A 13553-nucleotide genomic window follows, 5' to 3' on the forward strand; every position below is an offset into this window, starting at 1 on the left:
CAAGAAAAGAGCAAAAGGCCTTAATGTCCTGCCAGCTAAAGGAAAGAGCCTTATGATTAAGAAACAAAGGGGGCACAGGAGCTAGAATCTGTGATAGGGACTCTAGAAAATATTTTGGCTGCAGGACATTCTGGGCCAGTCCAACAGTGTCCAGGAAAGAAATGCATGAGTAAGTGCAGGTCGTGGATGGAGAATGACATCATTTCTTTCCACAGAAGCCCTTTGGGAGTTAAATATGCTTTACTCATTTATACAGAAAAGGACAAGAGGGTCTCAGAAAGAGTAAACCACTTGCTTCAAGCCATCTATCTTGTAGGTCACTGAGCTGTGTCCCTAACCCACAAAATGAAGGCAAAGCCTGTTCATTTTGCTAGAAATGAGTGCCACCCAAGAAAAGGAAAGGCTTCTTTAAGAACTCTCCTGCAGTTTAAGTAATTAGGAAAGGGGTCTGCCCTGAAAACCATTATATGGCTCCCTTCCTCCAGCCAGGGGTTTCTGGTCAGCACCATGGACAGCGGGGGCACTCAGCAGGCACTCTCTGGTATCTCTCTTCACCCTTCCCTGCTTCTAACCCACAAACAGCCCATTCTTCAACTAAAGACGTCCTTGAATTCAAACTTACCTTCCCAGTGCCAATTAAGTATGGAAATCTTTATTTCTAAACAACATTCTAACTTATACATGTATACAATATCAACATGGGAATGGGTCATCTGTTTCCATCCCTCATGTTTTAAATAGGAGAAAACATCTGGCCAAGGGGATGCCATGTCTAACCCTGGGTCACCTGCAGGTGACACTGGTTGGTCAAGTGGATCCCAGGTCAAGGCTCTCTGCACTCCTCACCTGGAGCCTCAGCCTGCCTCTCTCTTCAGTGCTGCCTCCATCCACTTCCATGTGGGTTCCCAACATGGCTGCAGAAATAGATAAGGGCTCTCTAGATCCCCATCTTCCTGCTGCCACCCTAAAGCTGACTCCACAGGGTGATCTAATAATAAGGATCACTAATTTTGAATTATGTTAGAGAGAGAGTGTGTGTGTGTGTGTGTGTGTGTGTGTGTGTGTGAGTGGGGAGAGCGACAGAAGGAGAGAGAGAATCCCAAGCAGGCTCCATGCTGTCAGCAAAGAGCCCAATGTGGGGCTCGATCCCACAACCCTGGGATCATGACCTGAGCCGAAATCAAGAGTCAGATGCTCAACTGACTGAGCCACCCAGGCACCCCAAGGATCACTGATGTTTATTGAGCATGTACCTCTGACAGCACAAGGTCAGGCAACGATTTTTATTTGTATTATATCATCGATTTTCCCCCAAACTCTGCCTGGGAGACATATTTTATTAAACTCATGAATAGTAATCACAGGAAAAGGACATCTTAAGCCATTTCTGGTGCCTTTGCCTTCCTTTCTTCTAAGGGGCTGAAGGCTCCCTGTTAGGGAGAAAAGTGAGAGCACAGGAACACTGCCACCCAGATGTGGGGCTCAGCACATCACGGCAGCCTCAAATGCATGCCTTAGGCTGGTGGCTGATCCATAAGATTCTCCAGAGCTTGGGTCTTGCCTTCTGCTCCTCTCCACACGTGCCCATTACTCCAGGCACATGGGACTATTTTATATGCCTCCAAATTCAGGAAAAGTTGTCTCCAAGGTTGGGTTTTTTTTTCTCCAGAAAATAGGGAGCTGCCATATATTTGCTCAGATCACCCCAAGAACACTCCCATTTCTCTTTTCTTTCATTGCAAATGACAAAATAGCTACCAGAGGATACACATTAGTGACCATGACTTCCATCGGTGCAAGCTTAGATTGCTTACAGAGGCTACCTGCCTGAATAGAGGGAAACCATGCAGCAAAGATGTGTAATGTAGATGCAGCAATTATTTGGGGGCCTCAAACTTCTTACCCTGGATATTCTTGTGAATGAGCCATGTACATACAATTTAAGAAGCAACACATTCTGTGGTTCTGTTGTTGAGATCCTAAAGATAACAGCTATAGAATAAAAACTATAGTTACCATTAAATGGATGGGGATCTGGGGCTTGGGATAAATCTTCCCATCATGGCTTCCAGAAGCGATATGTCCTAACACAGGTGGGACGGATGGGGGCGTGCTGCAGAAAAGTGCTGGCTGACTCAGAAAGTGACTTTGGGGGCACTCAGGTGGTTTAGTCGGTTAAGCATCCAACTCTTGATTTGGGCTTAGGTCATGATCTCATGGTTCATGAGTTCAAGCCCCACATCAGGTTCTGCGCTGACAGCATGGAGCCTGTTTGGGATTCTCTCTCTCCCCCTCCCTCTGCCCCTCCCCCAGTCATGCGAGTATATACACACTCTCTCTCAAAATAAATAAATAAACTATAAAAAAAAAAGACAGTGGCTCTGGGTGTGACAGAAAATGGCACTGAAGGCACACAAGAAGAATTACTAAAATTCGTTTTCATAAATACACACAAGTGGCTAAAAAAATAATTATACAAGATTTTAATGTGGTCTTTTATATGTATGTTAAATTGAAGCAAGAAAAAACACATTTCAATGTCCATCCATCATTGACTGACTCGCCACATGCTTACGTTCAAGCATCTGAGTTGGTCAAGCCATGTTTCATTGGAGGTGGGTGCATTCACAGTATGTCCTGGTCTCTGAACACATTCCATGTCCTGCCTCAGTGTCTTCTCCCCTGTAAGTACACCTGCAGAGAACCCCTTCCTCACTTCTTCCCCTTCCAACTGCTGCAAGCACTTTAAAATCAGGACAAACATCACCTCCTCCATGAAGCCTTCTCCAGTCCGACCAGGCTGGGCTGGGGAGCCTCCCTGGAGCTCCCTTATGCCCCAAGCCTCCCTCTATCCTAGCACTGGTCTGCTTTTGCCTACTCAATCATCTGCCTTCCCCTCTGGCTGGTGAGCTGTCAGAGGGCTGGGGACATGTCACATACATCAGTGCCGTCCCACGGCCCACCTCAAGATCCAACATGTGGCAGCAGCTTAGTGGATGTGAGCAACAGATACACTCATCAATGCACTCACTGCTGATCGGGGCGCAGATGAGTCAACGAATGAATGATTCAGTGTAAAGATAACTTCAGGGAAGTGTCCCTGTAGAGTCTTCAGTCAAGCAGATGTGATTAACTGTGGAGCTGAGAAGTGACCACAGATGCTCACGATACAATCGTGCACGGTCCCTTTTGCAGGACAGCCCGTGGCATCATGATTTGCTTGGATAAACACTTACCTTGGTTCCTAGAGGTCCAGGTAATCCGGGTGGCCCACGAAGCCCCTGGGGGAAATGAATGACATGAGGACAATGAAAGGACCACAAATGAACATCTACCATCTTCCACAAGCCAAGCCATGCGCGCCCTGTGCTGCGGGCTCGAGAGAGACAGGGGTCTCACCATGGCCTGTTGTTTACAAAAGAAATGATGGTTTCTGAGCTATAGGTGTCTTGGGTGTGAATTCTGACCCTGCCACCTACCGCCTTGCCTCCGTGTGACCCAGAGCAAATCCCAGTTTCTCTTAGCCTGCTTTCCTACTTAAGATCCTTCTACTCAAGGCTCCCACAAGGACAGGCAGGGCCAGGCTTCAAAGCAGAGCCCATGGGCTCCAAAGCCTGGTCTCTTTCTTGTCTACCATGACCTCAAGACCTGGGGGAGCCAATGAGAAGAATCTTCAACTTCAGGCTTGAGGGTTTTGCTGGATGCAGATGCACGGCCAGAATTAAAATCACAACTCTACATTTGCATGTATTGCCAGCGAGCCAGAGTGGAGGAAGAGGTGAGGGTCCAGTCTCTTGTGGGTTCACAGCCACGCTCTGTGACTTTGGCAAGTGATTCACCTCCCCAAACCTCATATTCCCCATCAATAGTATAAGGGTGATAATACCACTATGGTCTGAATGCTTGTGTCCTCCCCAAATTCATAGGTTAAATCCTAAGGCTCAAGGAGATGGTACTAGAAGGCGGGGACTTTTGTGTTCAGGACATGGACATGAGGGTGGAACCTTCAAGAATGAGATTCGTGTCCTCATAAGAGAGGCTCCAGAGAGACCCCTCACCCCTTCCATCATGGGAGGACACAATGAGAAGTAGGCATTTTGCAACTCAAAACAGAATGGGTCTTCTGGCCCTGAACCTGGCCACGCGGACACCCTGAACTTGGACTTCCAGCCTCCACAACTGTGAGAAATAAATTTTTGTTGTTTAGAGACCACTAAGTTATGCTCTTGTGTTATAGTAGCCTGAATGGGCTAAAAAAAAAAAAAAAAAAAGAAGCACTCACTTCCAGGGTAGTTAAGATTAAATGTTTGGTGCTGAGTGCCTGGACAGTAGTTAACATAATAAATGCTTCCCCGGTGCCATGCTCCACGGATTTATGTAGACCCTCTCACTTAAGCCTTGAGAGTCGGTCAGTCTCTCTTTTTTTGTCCCCTTTTCCCTTGTCTTTTTGAATTCTAGCTTGGTCAAATGGGCACAGAAACGCCTGGCTGTGACACTCACCGGCTCTCCATCTTTTCCCTGTCCGGGTATCCCTGGGAGCCCGGGAGCACCAGGATCACCTCTGGGACCAGCTGGTCCTGGACTCCCTTCTTCACCTGCTGCTCCCTGGGAAGACAGGTGGACAGTTTCCAGGATCAATGACGTGCAGAAGGTAAGCTTTTCAGGGGTGGGTGAGCCAGCCAACTGGTAGGCTTCCTGGCGATGCTCTGACTGTTCTATACGACATATATAATAAGTTGGACTGGGTCCCCCACAATTTCTATGCTGAGGTCCTAATCCCCCATACCTCAGTTGGGAAGCAGGATCTTTTTTGCAGAGGCAATTCGTTGCTAGGTAAAGGTCATATTGGAGGAGGGCGGCCCCTCATCTAGTATGACTAGTGTCCTTGTAAGAAGAGGAAATTTGGACACAGGTAAACATAGAGGGAAGGCAGTGTAAAGACACAGGGGGAAGGCAGCCATCAATAAGCCAAGGAGAGAGTTCTGGAAGACATCCTTCCCTCGTGGCCCTCAAGGGGAACCGGCCCTGCTGAAACCTCGATTTAGGACTCCCAGACGTGGTAAGAATGATCAGCCAGTCCACCTGTGTCGTGTAAGCCACCCAGCTAGTGACACTTTGTTACAGCAGACTTGGTAAACTAATACAAGGCAGGACTTGGGAATGGACAGGACATTTGCAGTGTTAGAGCCCAGTTGTCCACCCAGGGCCATGGGGAAAGCATCCGGTGCATCTCTTGTGGGAGGTCCTTCCACTTTTGCTTGAATTCCTACAAGAGCAGAGAGCTCACCACTTTCCTAGGCCTTATTCCTTTATTGGGCAGCCCTGTTACACATGTGTCTTTTACATTCAGCCAAGAGTGCCGTCTCAGAAGTCTTCTGGACATGCAACCCTCAAGCCTGGTGTTCCACGGACAAAATCTAATCCCTCTTCACAGTGGAGGCCTTCAGAGATAGGAACACTGCTCAGGGCTCTGAAGTCAGGGGAGGAGAAACCAGAGGAGAGAGCTTCAGGACCCGGGGAGGGAGGGAGCTGAGCTTCGAGCCTCTCTGTGCCGATGCACACCCACATGCTCCCCATCAGGACCACAGTCTCCAGCCCTATGTGGCATCCCTGGCTGTGGCGTGTGGGTGGAGCCACGAGGGCTTCTCTTCCAGGGCAGGGCTCCCTTGGGCTGAGCTGCAGTGTGAATGCCTCCAGACATTCCCTGATGGACAGGGGTTGCAATAAGGACCAAGGCGGGGGGCAAGCAAGGGCACTTCCATGCAAGCCTAGGGCAGGATCGGCTTCCCCAAACCTCAGGCCAGTCACTGAACACGTGACACAGAGAAAGAGCATGTCCTGGCACCACGACTTTTGACCTCTTTGCGGACCACTCGGGTCTCCTTCCTAGCACAGCCCTGGGCCTGGGCCCACAGCCCAGGCTTCCCGCTCAGCCAAGGAGAGGTGTCTGGCACCCCCTGGTGGTGAATATGCCAACTAATTTACTCCTCGGCTCAAATGGACCTCAAAGCCTCCAGCACCTTGGTCACCCCCTTCCAGGTCATCAGTTCTCTACTTACAACGTGTCCAGAATAGAGCTCAATCTTCAGACGTGGTATAAGCAAAGCAAAGAAGATGGGCCAGGGTTATTTTTCCCCTGGCTTCCTCTGGGTGCTCTCCTTTTACTGCCACCATCTACGATGGCATTTTCTTTCCAAACAAAAATTAGCACCTGCACCACATAAGGATTATTATAGGGCTTATCATCAACACTCCGAAAACTCAAGATATGTTCCACAGGTTGGCTGACCATTTTTCTCTGCGACACGTATTTTAAAATCCAGTAAATGTAACATCTACTCTTGTTAATTCTGCCCAAATGGAAAAGACAACATGATCGCTCCTTTAAAAGGTCCTGGGTGAAGTGTGGACTCGAAGGGATCGGGATCAAGATGTTGAGGCACTTGTTCTAAAGGGGGCCCCTGTGGACTGTCCGCCATTCAGAGGACACCTGTCCTGGACATGACACTGCTCATGGGGGGCAGGGCGGGCTCCACAGTGGATCTCCTCTCCTGCCCTGTGCTGAGCCCTCCAGCATGCCAGTTCGATACTTAATCCTCACACCCTGTCACCAACATGTCACTGTCCTCGTCTCACAGATGAGAAAATCCCAGTGCACGGATGGTACCCAGGATCTGTCGTATCCACACTGGCACACTGACGTTCGGGTGGATTATCTGCGTCCATGTGGTGGGGGTCGCTGTCCTGTGTGAGATTTTCAGAACCCTGGTTTCCACGCCCTGGAAGCCGGCCACAGGCCCTCAGCAGTAAACCCCAGAGGCATGCTCTAGAAGGCAAGTGAAACCCGATTTTGAAAGGCTGGGCACCTTCCTCCTCTGCCTCTGGGGTGCTGATGTCTCGTGCAGACACCATATCTCTCTTGCCCCTAATAAATAAACACTCTTTCTCATACTTGGGAAGGCTTAAGTGTGCACACGAGGTATGGGATGGATACGCTGGTGTACCGAACTGAGAGAAAGTAGGATTTGAAGTCAGGCAGACCTCGCTGTGGGGGGTAGGGAGAATCTCCTGCTCTCTCAGAGTCTCAGTCTCCCTATCCGACATACAGGTCTGCCGTGAGCTGGCCAGAGGGGGCCGCACAGCCTTCTCTTCTCTCTCCTCCGCCTGGAAAGTCCCTTCTGACCCCAGTGCCCTAACCCAGGGCTGAGCAGCTCCCCTCTGCCTCCACCTTTGCTGCCTTTTAAGAAGCTGGGAATGTGGAGGTGCCCCGGGGGCTCAGGCGGTTAAGTGAGTGACTCTGGATTTCGGCTCAGGTCAGGATCCCACGGTTCGGGAGTTGGAGCCCCGCACTGGGCTCTGTGCTAGCAGTGCAGAGCCTGCTTGGGCTTCTGTCTCTGTCCCTCTCTGCCCCTCTTCTGCTCATGCTCGCTCTCTCGCTCTCTCTCTCTCATAAATAAACTGAAAAGAAAGGAAGCTGAAAACAGATGTCGCGTGCTGACCACAAGCCCCCTCTCACCTTCTCACCGTGCTCCCCATCTTTTCCAGGGGGGCCTCTGATGCCAGGTGGGCCCTGAAAACAGACAGGTTATTCACATGGTCAAGTTCAAGATGGCCTGTGACCCCCAGAGAAGGGTGATCCAATGCCAAGGCTACAGCTCTGTGCCCATGGGCTCCCCATCCCTGACTCAATTCACCAGAGGGTGGCCATCTCCTCCCTGCCTCCCCACCCCGCATCTGCTCACACACCCCTGTGTCAGAGCCCAGTCTGCCTGGACGTCTGCCCCACCCCGGACTGTGGCTCTCAAGAGGGCAGGGTGCAGCCTACACTGGACACCAGGGAGGCTGAGGGTGACCTAGGGACACAGGCTCCACACCAAGGACCTGCTCCACCTGTGTCCTTGACATCACCTAGAGCCTGACTCTGAGAGAAGGCTCAGTGCAAACGACCCACGGACACCCCAGTAGGGAAACAGAGCAGTGAGAATGGGGCGGATGGGCAGATAGCACGTGTTTATGTGACTGGAGCTCAGTCCTGCAGGCGCTCTAGGGGGCCAGGGCAGGACGCGCCCTCCGGAGCTGCCCAGGGGAAGGAGCCAGGTGTCCACACAGCCATCAGCTAGGGGCTGCTTCCGGAGGTGCTAAAAACCACGTGTCCTATGGCTGGACAATGCGGTCTCCAAAAGCCAGAGAAAACCCTCAGGCTAAGGAACGCAGGGTTGGTCCCTGGAAGCAGACAGCAGGCAGGGAAATGGGGAGAGGTTCCAGCACCATCCCTGGCGACCACTAAGGACACGACTCAGCCTCCCTGTGCTTCCCTCTCCTCTCGTGCAAAATGGAAGCGGTGATCATATCCATCTCGCAGGGTCGAAGGGGTTCGGTGAACTAACACACGTAAAGTGCTTAGAACAGAGCCTGGCATGTAACAATGCCCCGTACTTGTCCTCCAAAGTGCTATGAGTATGATCCATAAAGGCTGATGATGACCAAACAGGATTGACCTCAATCTACTTTAGGAAGACAAATTCTCTGTTGCCCTTGACTAGATGCCACCGGGTGTTTTATGGCGGAACGTTAAAGCTGAAATCGTCTACAGTGGCTCTCGGAGCTAGCCCGTCAGCAGACGCGGGGCCCCGCGGGAGGGGACTCCACACACCGGGGACAGGGTGCTGTTCACCGCCGTTAGCCGCCGTCCAGGGCGGCCGCCCTCTCCCTTTAGAAGGTGAAAAGCAGAGGCCTTGGGAAGTGACCTGCAGAGGGACCCTAAGGGTCAGGACCCCTTTGCACCTTTCAGGTGTGTTTTGTCTCTTCTAACGGCAAACTCGGGGGCCGACTAGCACACGCCTGACCCTTAGCGGCTTTCTGTGGTTTTCTGCAGTCCCAACAGCTCTGTTTACCACTTGGCGGTCTCATGAGCGACCTAGAGCCTCAGGCTGCTTAACTTTCTAGGTGCCCTTCTCTGGGACGTCAATTTCTCCATCTGTAAAGTGGGAGGAAGGATGGCTACCCCCCGGGGCTGCAGGGAGGAGAAAGAAGGTAACCTGGTGGGTGGGCAGCACTGACCCACGACCCGCGCCGGCGCCCCGGCCCTCCCCCGATCACTCACCGCGCTTCCTGGGGGGCCGCTGGCACCAGGCAGGCCTGCAGCTCCAGGAGTGCCCTATGCAGAGGCAGAAGTTTAGAAAGGCCCCACGTAGTGATTACAGGTGGTTTCCCCAGTGTGTCTGTAAACCCGCCTTCTCTTCCGTTCACGGTAATTCGCTGAACTGCTCCTGGCCCGAAGTTCCCTCCACAGGGAAGGTGACCTCCTCCCGCGTGCATGGTGCGGTGCCCCGCTGGCCAGACCTCCAGTGAGTGCATTCTGGCACGCACGTGGGGAACAGGAGGTTCCTTAAGACCAAGGCACGGAGGTGGCAGACGTGGAGGGTGCGTGTTGTGCATGTGTGTTTACGTGCACGTGTGAGTGTGCCCATGCATGCGTGTGTGCGTGTTCACTTTGACGGATGCATCAGGGAATGCTTCCTGGAGGAAGTGGATTCGAATGCAACACTCATGGTTAACGAAGATTCCACGAGAGGGGGTGCGGGGGTCGACACCATGGAGATGGGGAAGCAGGGAACTCTCCAAGGACTGGAGGCTCCTTGTGTATCTTCCAGGCCTCCTTGCCTGCATGCAGCTTCCATTTCCCTCCAGGCTGCACCCCGTCCAGGGCTCTCTCGACTGGCAGGGAGGAGCCTGCCATCTGCCCCCACCCTGGGACATCCATGTTGGTCACCGCCCTTGGCTGACCCCATTTCCCCTCGGCCACGTGCACGGATGGCCTGGGCTATGCAAGCACACTACAGCCAGGTACATCTAACCCACTGTCCCAGGAGCAAGGGGGTGGTCACTTCCACTCCTGCTCCAGGGAGAGCCGGTGCGGAGGTGGTCTGCTCCCCTAGTGGCATCGTGACAAGTAGCTCTGTCAGCCCGGGGGCACCAGCACCAACCCCACGGAGATCCCGGCCCCGCAGGAGACCAGGCACAGTGGCAGAGAGTTCAGAAGGCCTGTGCATGAAGGCACCTGTCTGCATGTGTCCCTAGCCATGCCCGCGTGCTGACAGTTTCTGTAGGAGCGTGTGCATCACAGTACAGGTGCGCCCTGGTTTCAGAATGTGTGCAAGTGTGAGGGGGTGTTTGTGTGTCCGTGTGCATCCCCCACACGTGTGGAAGGACACTCCTGTCACGGGCTGGGCTTGCAGACAAAGCCCTGAAGCGCGAATAATGTTGCAGAGACCAGGACGTCGCTCCTGGTCCTTGCTGCTCCAAGGTGCCCAGCCCTGGCCGACCACTCGGCCCTTCCCTACAGTCAGCCCAGAGCCCAGGGCACATGCGGGCCCAGCCTCCCTCTGCGGGCCCCCCGGGAAGTGCATGAGGACTCACAGGGTTTCCAGCCGCTCCAGGTGCCCCCCGGGGGCCTTCTTGTCCCTTGGCACCCTGCCCGGGAGACAAAGGGGGCAGTGAGACATCATGGGGAAGCTGTCCTTGTCCCCATGTGGGACCATCTCAGGGACACCCTGCTTATCAGAATCCATTAATGGGTACTGGGCAGGGAGCAGAGTCCACAGCACGTGGAAATCACAACCTCCTGGCCGTCTGTCCATCCGCTGGAGCCCAGCCTGTGGTTATTTTATTCCGGCCTCACCACCCCCCCGGGTATAGGTATTCGCAAAGACACCTTATGTAAACTAGGCTCAGAGGAACAAGGCGGCCCAGGTGCACACAGCCAGCCACTGGCACCCCTGGGATCTGAGCCCAAACAGGTCAGTCCAAAGGGAACTCTCCAGAGAACGTGCCTGAGAGAGAGGCAGTTAAGGAGCTCAAGCAGAGAAAAATAACCACAAAATAAAAATGCTAATCCACACCAGCAGCAGATACACCAGAGCCGCCAGTCAGAGGGGAGGGTGGGAGGGTTTTCCTGCATCTGAACCACCCCGTGTCCTAGCATCACTTCCCCATCCAGGGGTCCAGAGGTAGCGCCCACCCCCAGAGCTGCATTTTGGGTGCCTTATGAGGGCCCCTGGCGGCGCTGGGCTCACAGCATCTGTGGTAGTGCCCCCTGCTGGGCTGCCCCAAAATGCCAGGCAGGCAGGGCCACTGGGGACAGGGAGAGACAGAGGGTGGCAGGGTTTTCTGCAACTCGGAGCCCACAGTCAGAGAGAGGGTTTCTTACCGGCGCTCCGATGGGTCCCCGAGGCCCCAGTTCTCCAGGATGGCCTTGAGACCCCTGCAATGGAACCATCAAGGAACTAGGTTATCACCCTAGTTCCTAGCAGGTGGGGTGGGGCAGGGATAAGGGCAGTGGGTCTGGCTTGGGGTCACCCTGGTTCCTAGCAGGTGGGGTGGGGCAGGGACAAAGGCAGTGGGTCTGGCTTGGGGTCACCCTGGTTCCTAGCAGGTGGGGTGGGGACACGTGCAGTGGGTTTGGTATGGGATCCACGGTGGGGACATCCTTGGAGCTGTGAGGAAGGAGGAAGGGGCTGGATTCAGTTAGTGGGGATCCTGTGAGTAGACCATGCAGTTCAGACATGCAGTCACATGGCTTTTGGATGCCCTGCGACCAGGTGCACAGGGCGGGGGGTGCGTGGGGTGCAGAACACAGGGTACAGGGCCCTCACCGGCTCGCCAGGCATGCCGGGATCACCCTTCTCTCCTTTCGGCCCTCGTTCTCCCTGTTGGCGAAGGAGAGGACAGCACACGTACCCTGCCCTGTGCCCAGATCAGGCCACACCGGCCCCTCCTGTCCGCTTTCTGCACCTGACCCCTTAGCAAAGGCTGTTATCTCTGCCTGGGGTCCTCTCCCCTATCGCCCCCCACCTTGGACTCTGATGATTCTTCTCATCCTTCAAATCCAAGATCAAGAATCCCTTCTTCAGGGAAGCTACCCCAAACTCAAGGATTCGCGTCACAGTGTCTTTCTCCGCAGTACCTGTCACACAGCAGTTAGACCCTTGTTTGTTGTCCTTCCCACCCCCTCCAGCCCCAAGCCTTGCACATGCAGACCGTCAATAGTGATAGAGGGACTGTTGAGCGGAAAGGCGATTCTCGGACCCTGAGCCCCACCCCTGCCTTGTCTTGATGGAGGAGTTGGGGAGCAGGCTTTGCTCAAGGGACCTGACAGACTGTGGACTCAAGGCTGTACCCTCGATGGCTGGATCGGCGTGTCTAGCTTTTGCTGAAGAAGAGGTGGGCCACAGCCAGGAAAAGGTGTGCACTATCGGGGGCTGCCCAGGATCGAGTCATCTAATAGGCGAGGTGACAGGTCACTCTCTTGATCTGCTGGTGTCCCATCCAGGGCTCCCAACACCTCCCAGGAAGGATGGAGGGACAAGAGAGCCTCACCCTGTTCCTTGCCAGTGACCGTGAGAAGGTGGGCAGACAGGAGTCTCCATCAAGGGCGGCCCTGGAAAGCACTCAGGCCTCCACCTTTCAGGGCTGAAGGGCCAGGATGGGAGATGGATGGAGACAGTGGACCGTGGTGAAAACAGCCTCAGCTCCATAGGAACTGGCTTAGAACTTGTTCTCCACTGTGCTGGCTCTATAACCCCGGGCAGAGTATTTAGTCATAGGGTCCTCTGTGACCATATCTACAAAATGAACAGGCAAGTTCTCCATCTCACACAATGTGAGGTACGGAGAAAGCACAGAGAAGGGGCAGCAGAGATGAGCCCCAGAGGGGAAAGTGTGTGTGTGTGTGTGGGGGGGGGTGGTCTGTGGAGCTCTCTAGAGACAGCAGGGTAATGATGGAAGCCTGTGCATCAGAAGGGCTGTGCACGGCTCCTTCTAAAGGAGCAGGACCCAGTGCTGTCCCTGAGTCCCACGGGCTGCCTAGGGAGACCCCAGGTCCCCATCTGCAGGAAGGCTGCAGGAGAGACTGGGATGAGTACTTCCTGGAAGGTATAAAGAAGGCCCGCATAGGCAGGGAATTTGAAAGCAAAGGCTCCAGAGACCAGGAAGTCTGGGGAGGCCCCTGGAAGCATCTAGAAGGCAAATTCTAAGGTGTGAGTTAGGGAGCCTGGGGTGGGCTAGTCCTAAACCTTCAGGTGCAGGAGAAGCCGGAAGACAGCCTGCTTTCTCTCCCCGGGCACAGGCAGACTCCGGAGACCTTGCCTGGGGTTCCCACCTGCTCTCCTCGCCCAAGCGACTGGTGGATCGCCCAGTTAGCATCTGCACAGTCCTGGCTGGTTTTCTCTCTCTCTCTCTCCGCATCCTGTGTGGCATGGAATCTGCATGGTCGTGGCCAAGATTCAATGAGGTGGCTTTTGCAAAGTGCTCCGTGGCACCCACACAGGTGTGACCTCACTGGTTCCTCTGGAGCAAACCAGCTCATCATACACTCCAGCTCTGCTCACCAGGGACAGCAATACTTTCCTGCCAGCACACTTTCCTCCCTGCTGTGGGGACTTCCGAGACTCTTTGGTCCTCCAGTCACTGGCAATACAACCCACAAAGACAAAAGGGCTAATGGGGTTCTTTCGGGTGATGCAGTAGGAAGAAGATGGAGGAAGGGACTGTAG

At 53.7% G+C, this 13553-nt stretch overlaps 1 protein-coding gene across 4 annotated transcripts in view; it reads right to left on the reverse strand.

Annotated features, from left to right (window-relative positions):
- The window catches only part of COL22A1 (collagen type XXII alpha 1 chain), a 258118-nt gene that overhangs the window by 82193 nt on the left and 162372 nt on the right, over positions 1-13553 (reverse strand). For all 4 annotated transcript variants that reach the window (XM_058699180.1, XM_058699178.1, XM_058699179.1 and 1 more), the window contains exons 33-39: positions 11655-11708; positions 11210-11263; positions 10420-10473; positions 9104-9157; positions 7517-7570; positions 4501-4605; positions 3237-3281 (exon numbers count right to left, since the gene is read on the reverse strand). In XM_058699180.1, coding sequence (XP_058555163.1) covers positions 3237-3281; positions 4501-4605; positions 7517-7570; positions 9104-9157; positions 10420-10473; positions 11210-11263; positions 11655-11708 — 420 coding nt within the window. The remainder of the gene's footprint in view (positions 1-3236; positions 3282-4500; positions 4606-7516; positions 7571-9103; positions 9158-10419; positions 10474-11209; positions 11264-11654; positions 11709-13553) is intronic.

This window comes from Neofelis nebulosa, chromosome 14 (assembly GCF_028018385.1).
Source record: "Neofelis nebulosa isolate mNeoNeb1 chromosome 14, mNeoNeb1.pri, whole genome shotgun sequence".
NCBI classification, from domain to species: domain Eukaryota; kingdom Metazoa; phylum Chordata; class Mammalia; order Carnivora; family Felidae; genus Neofelis; species Neofelis nebulosa.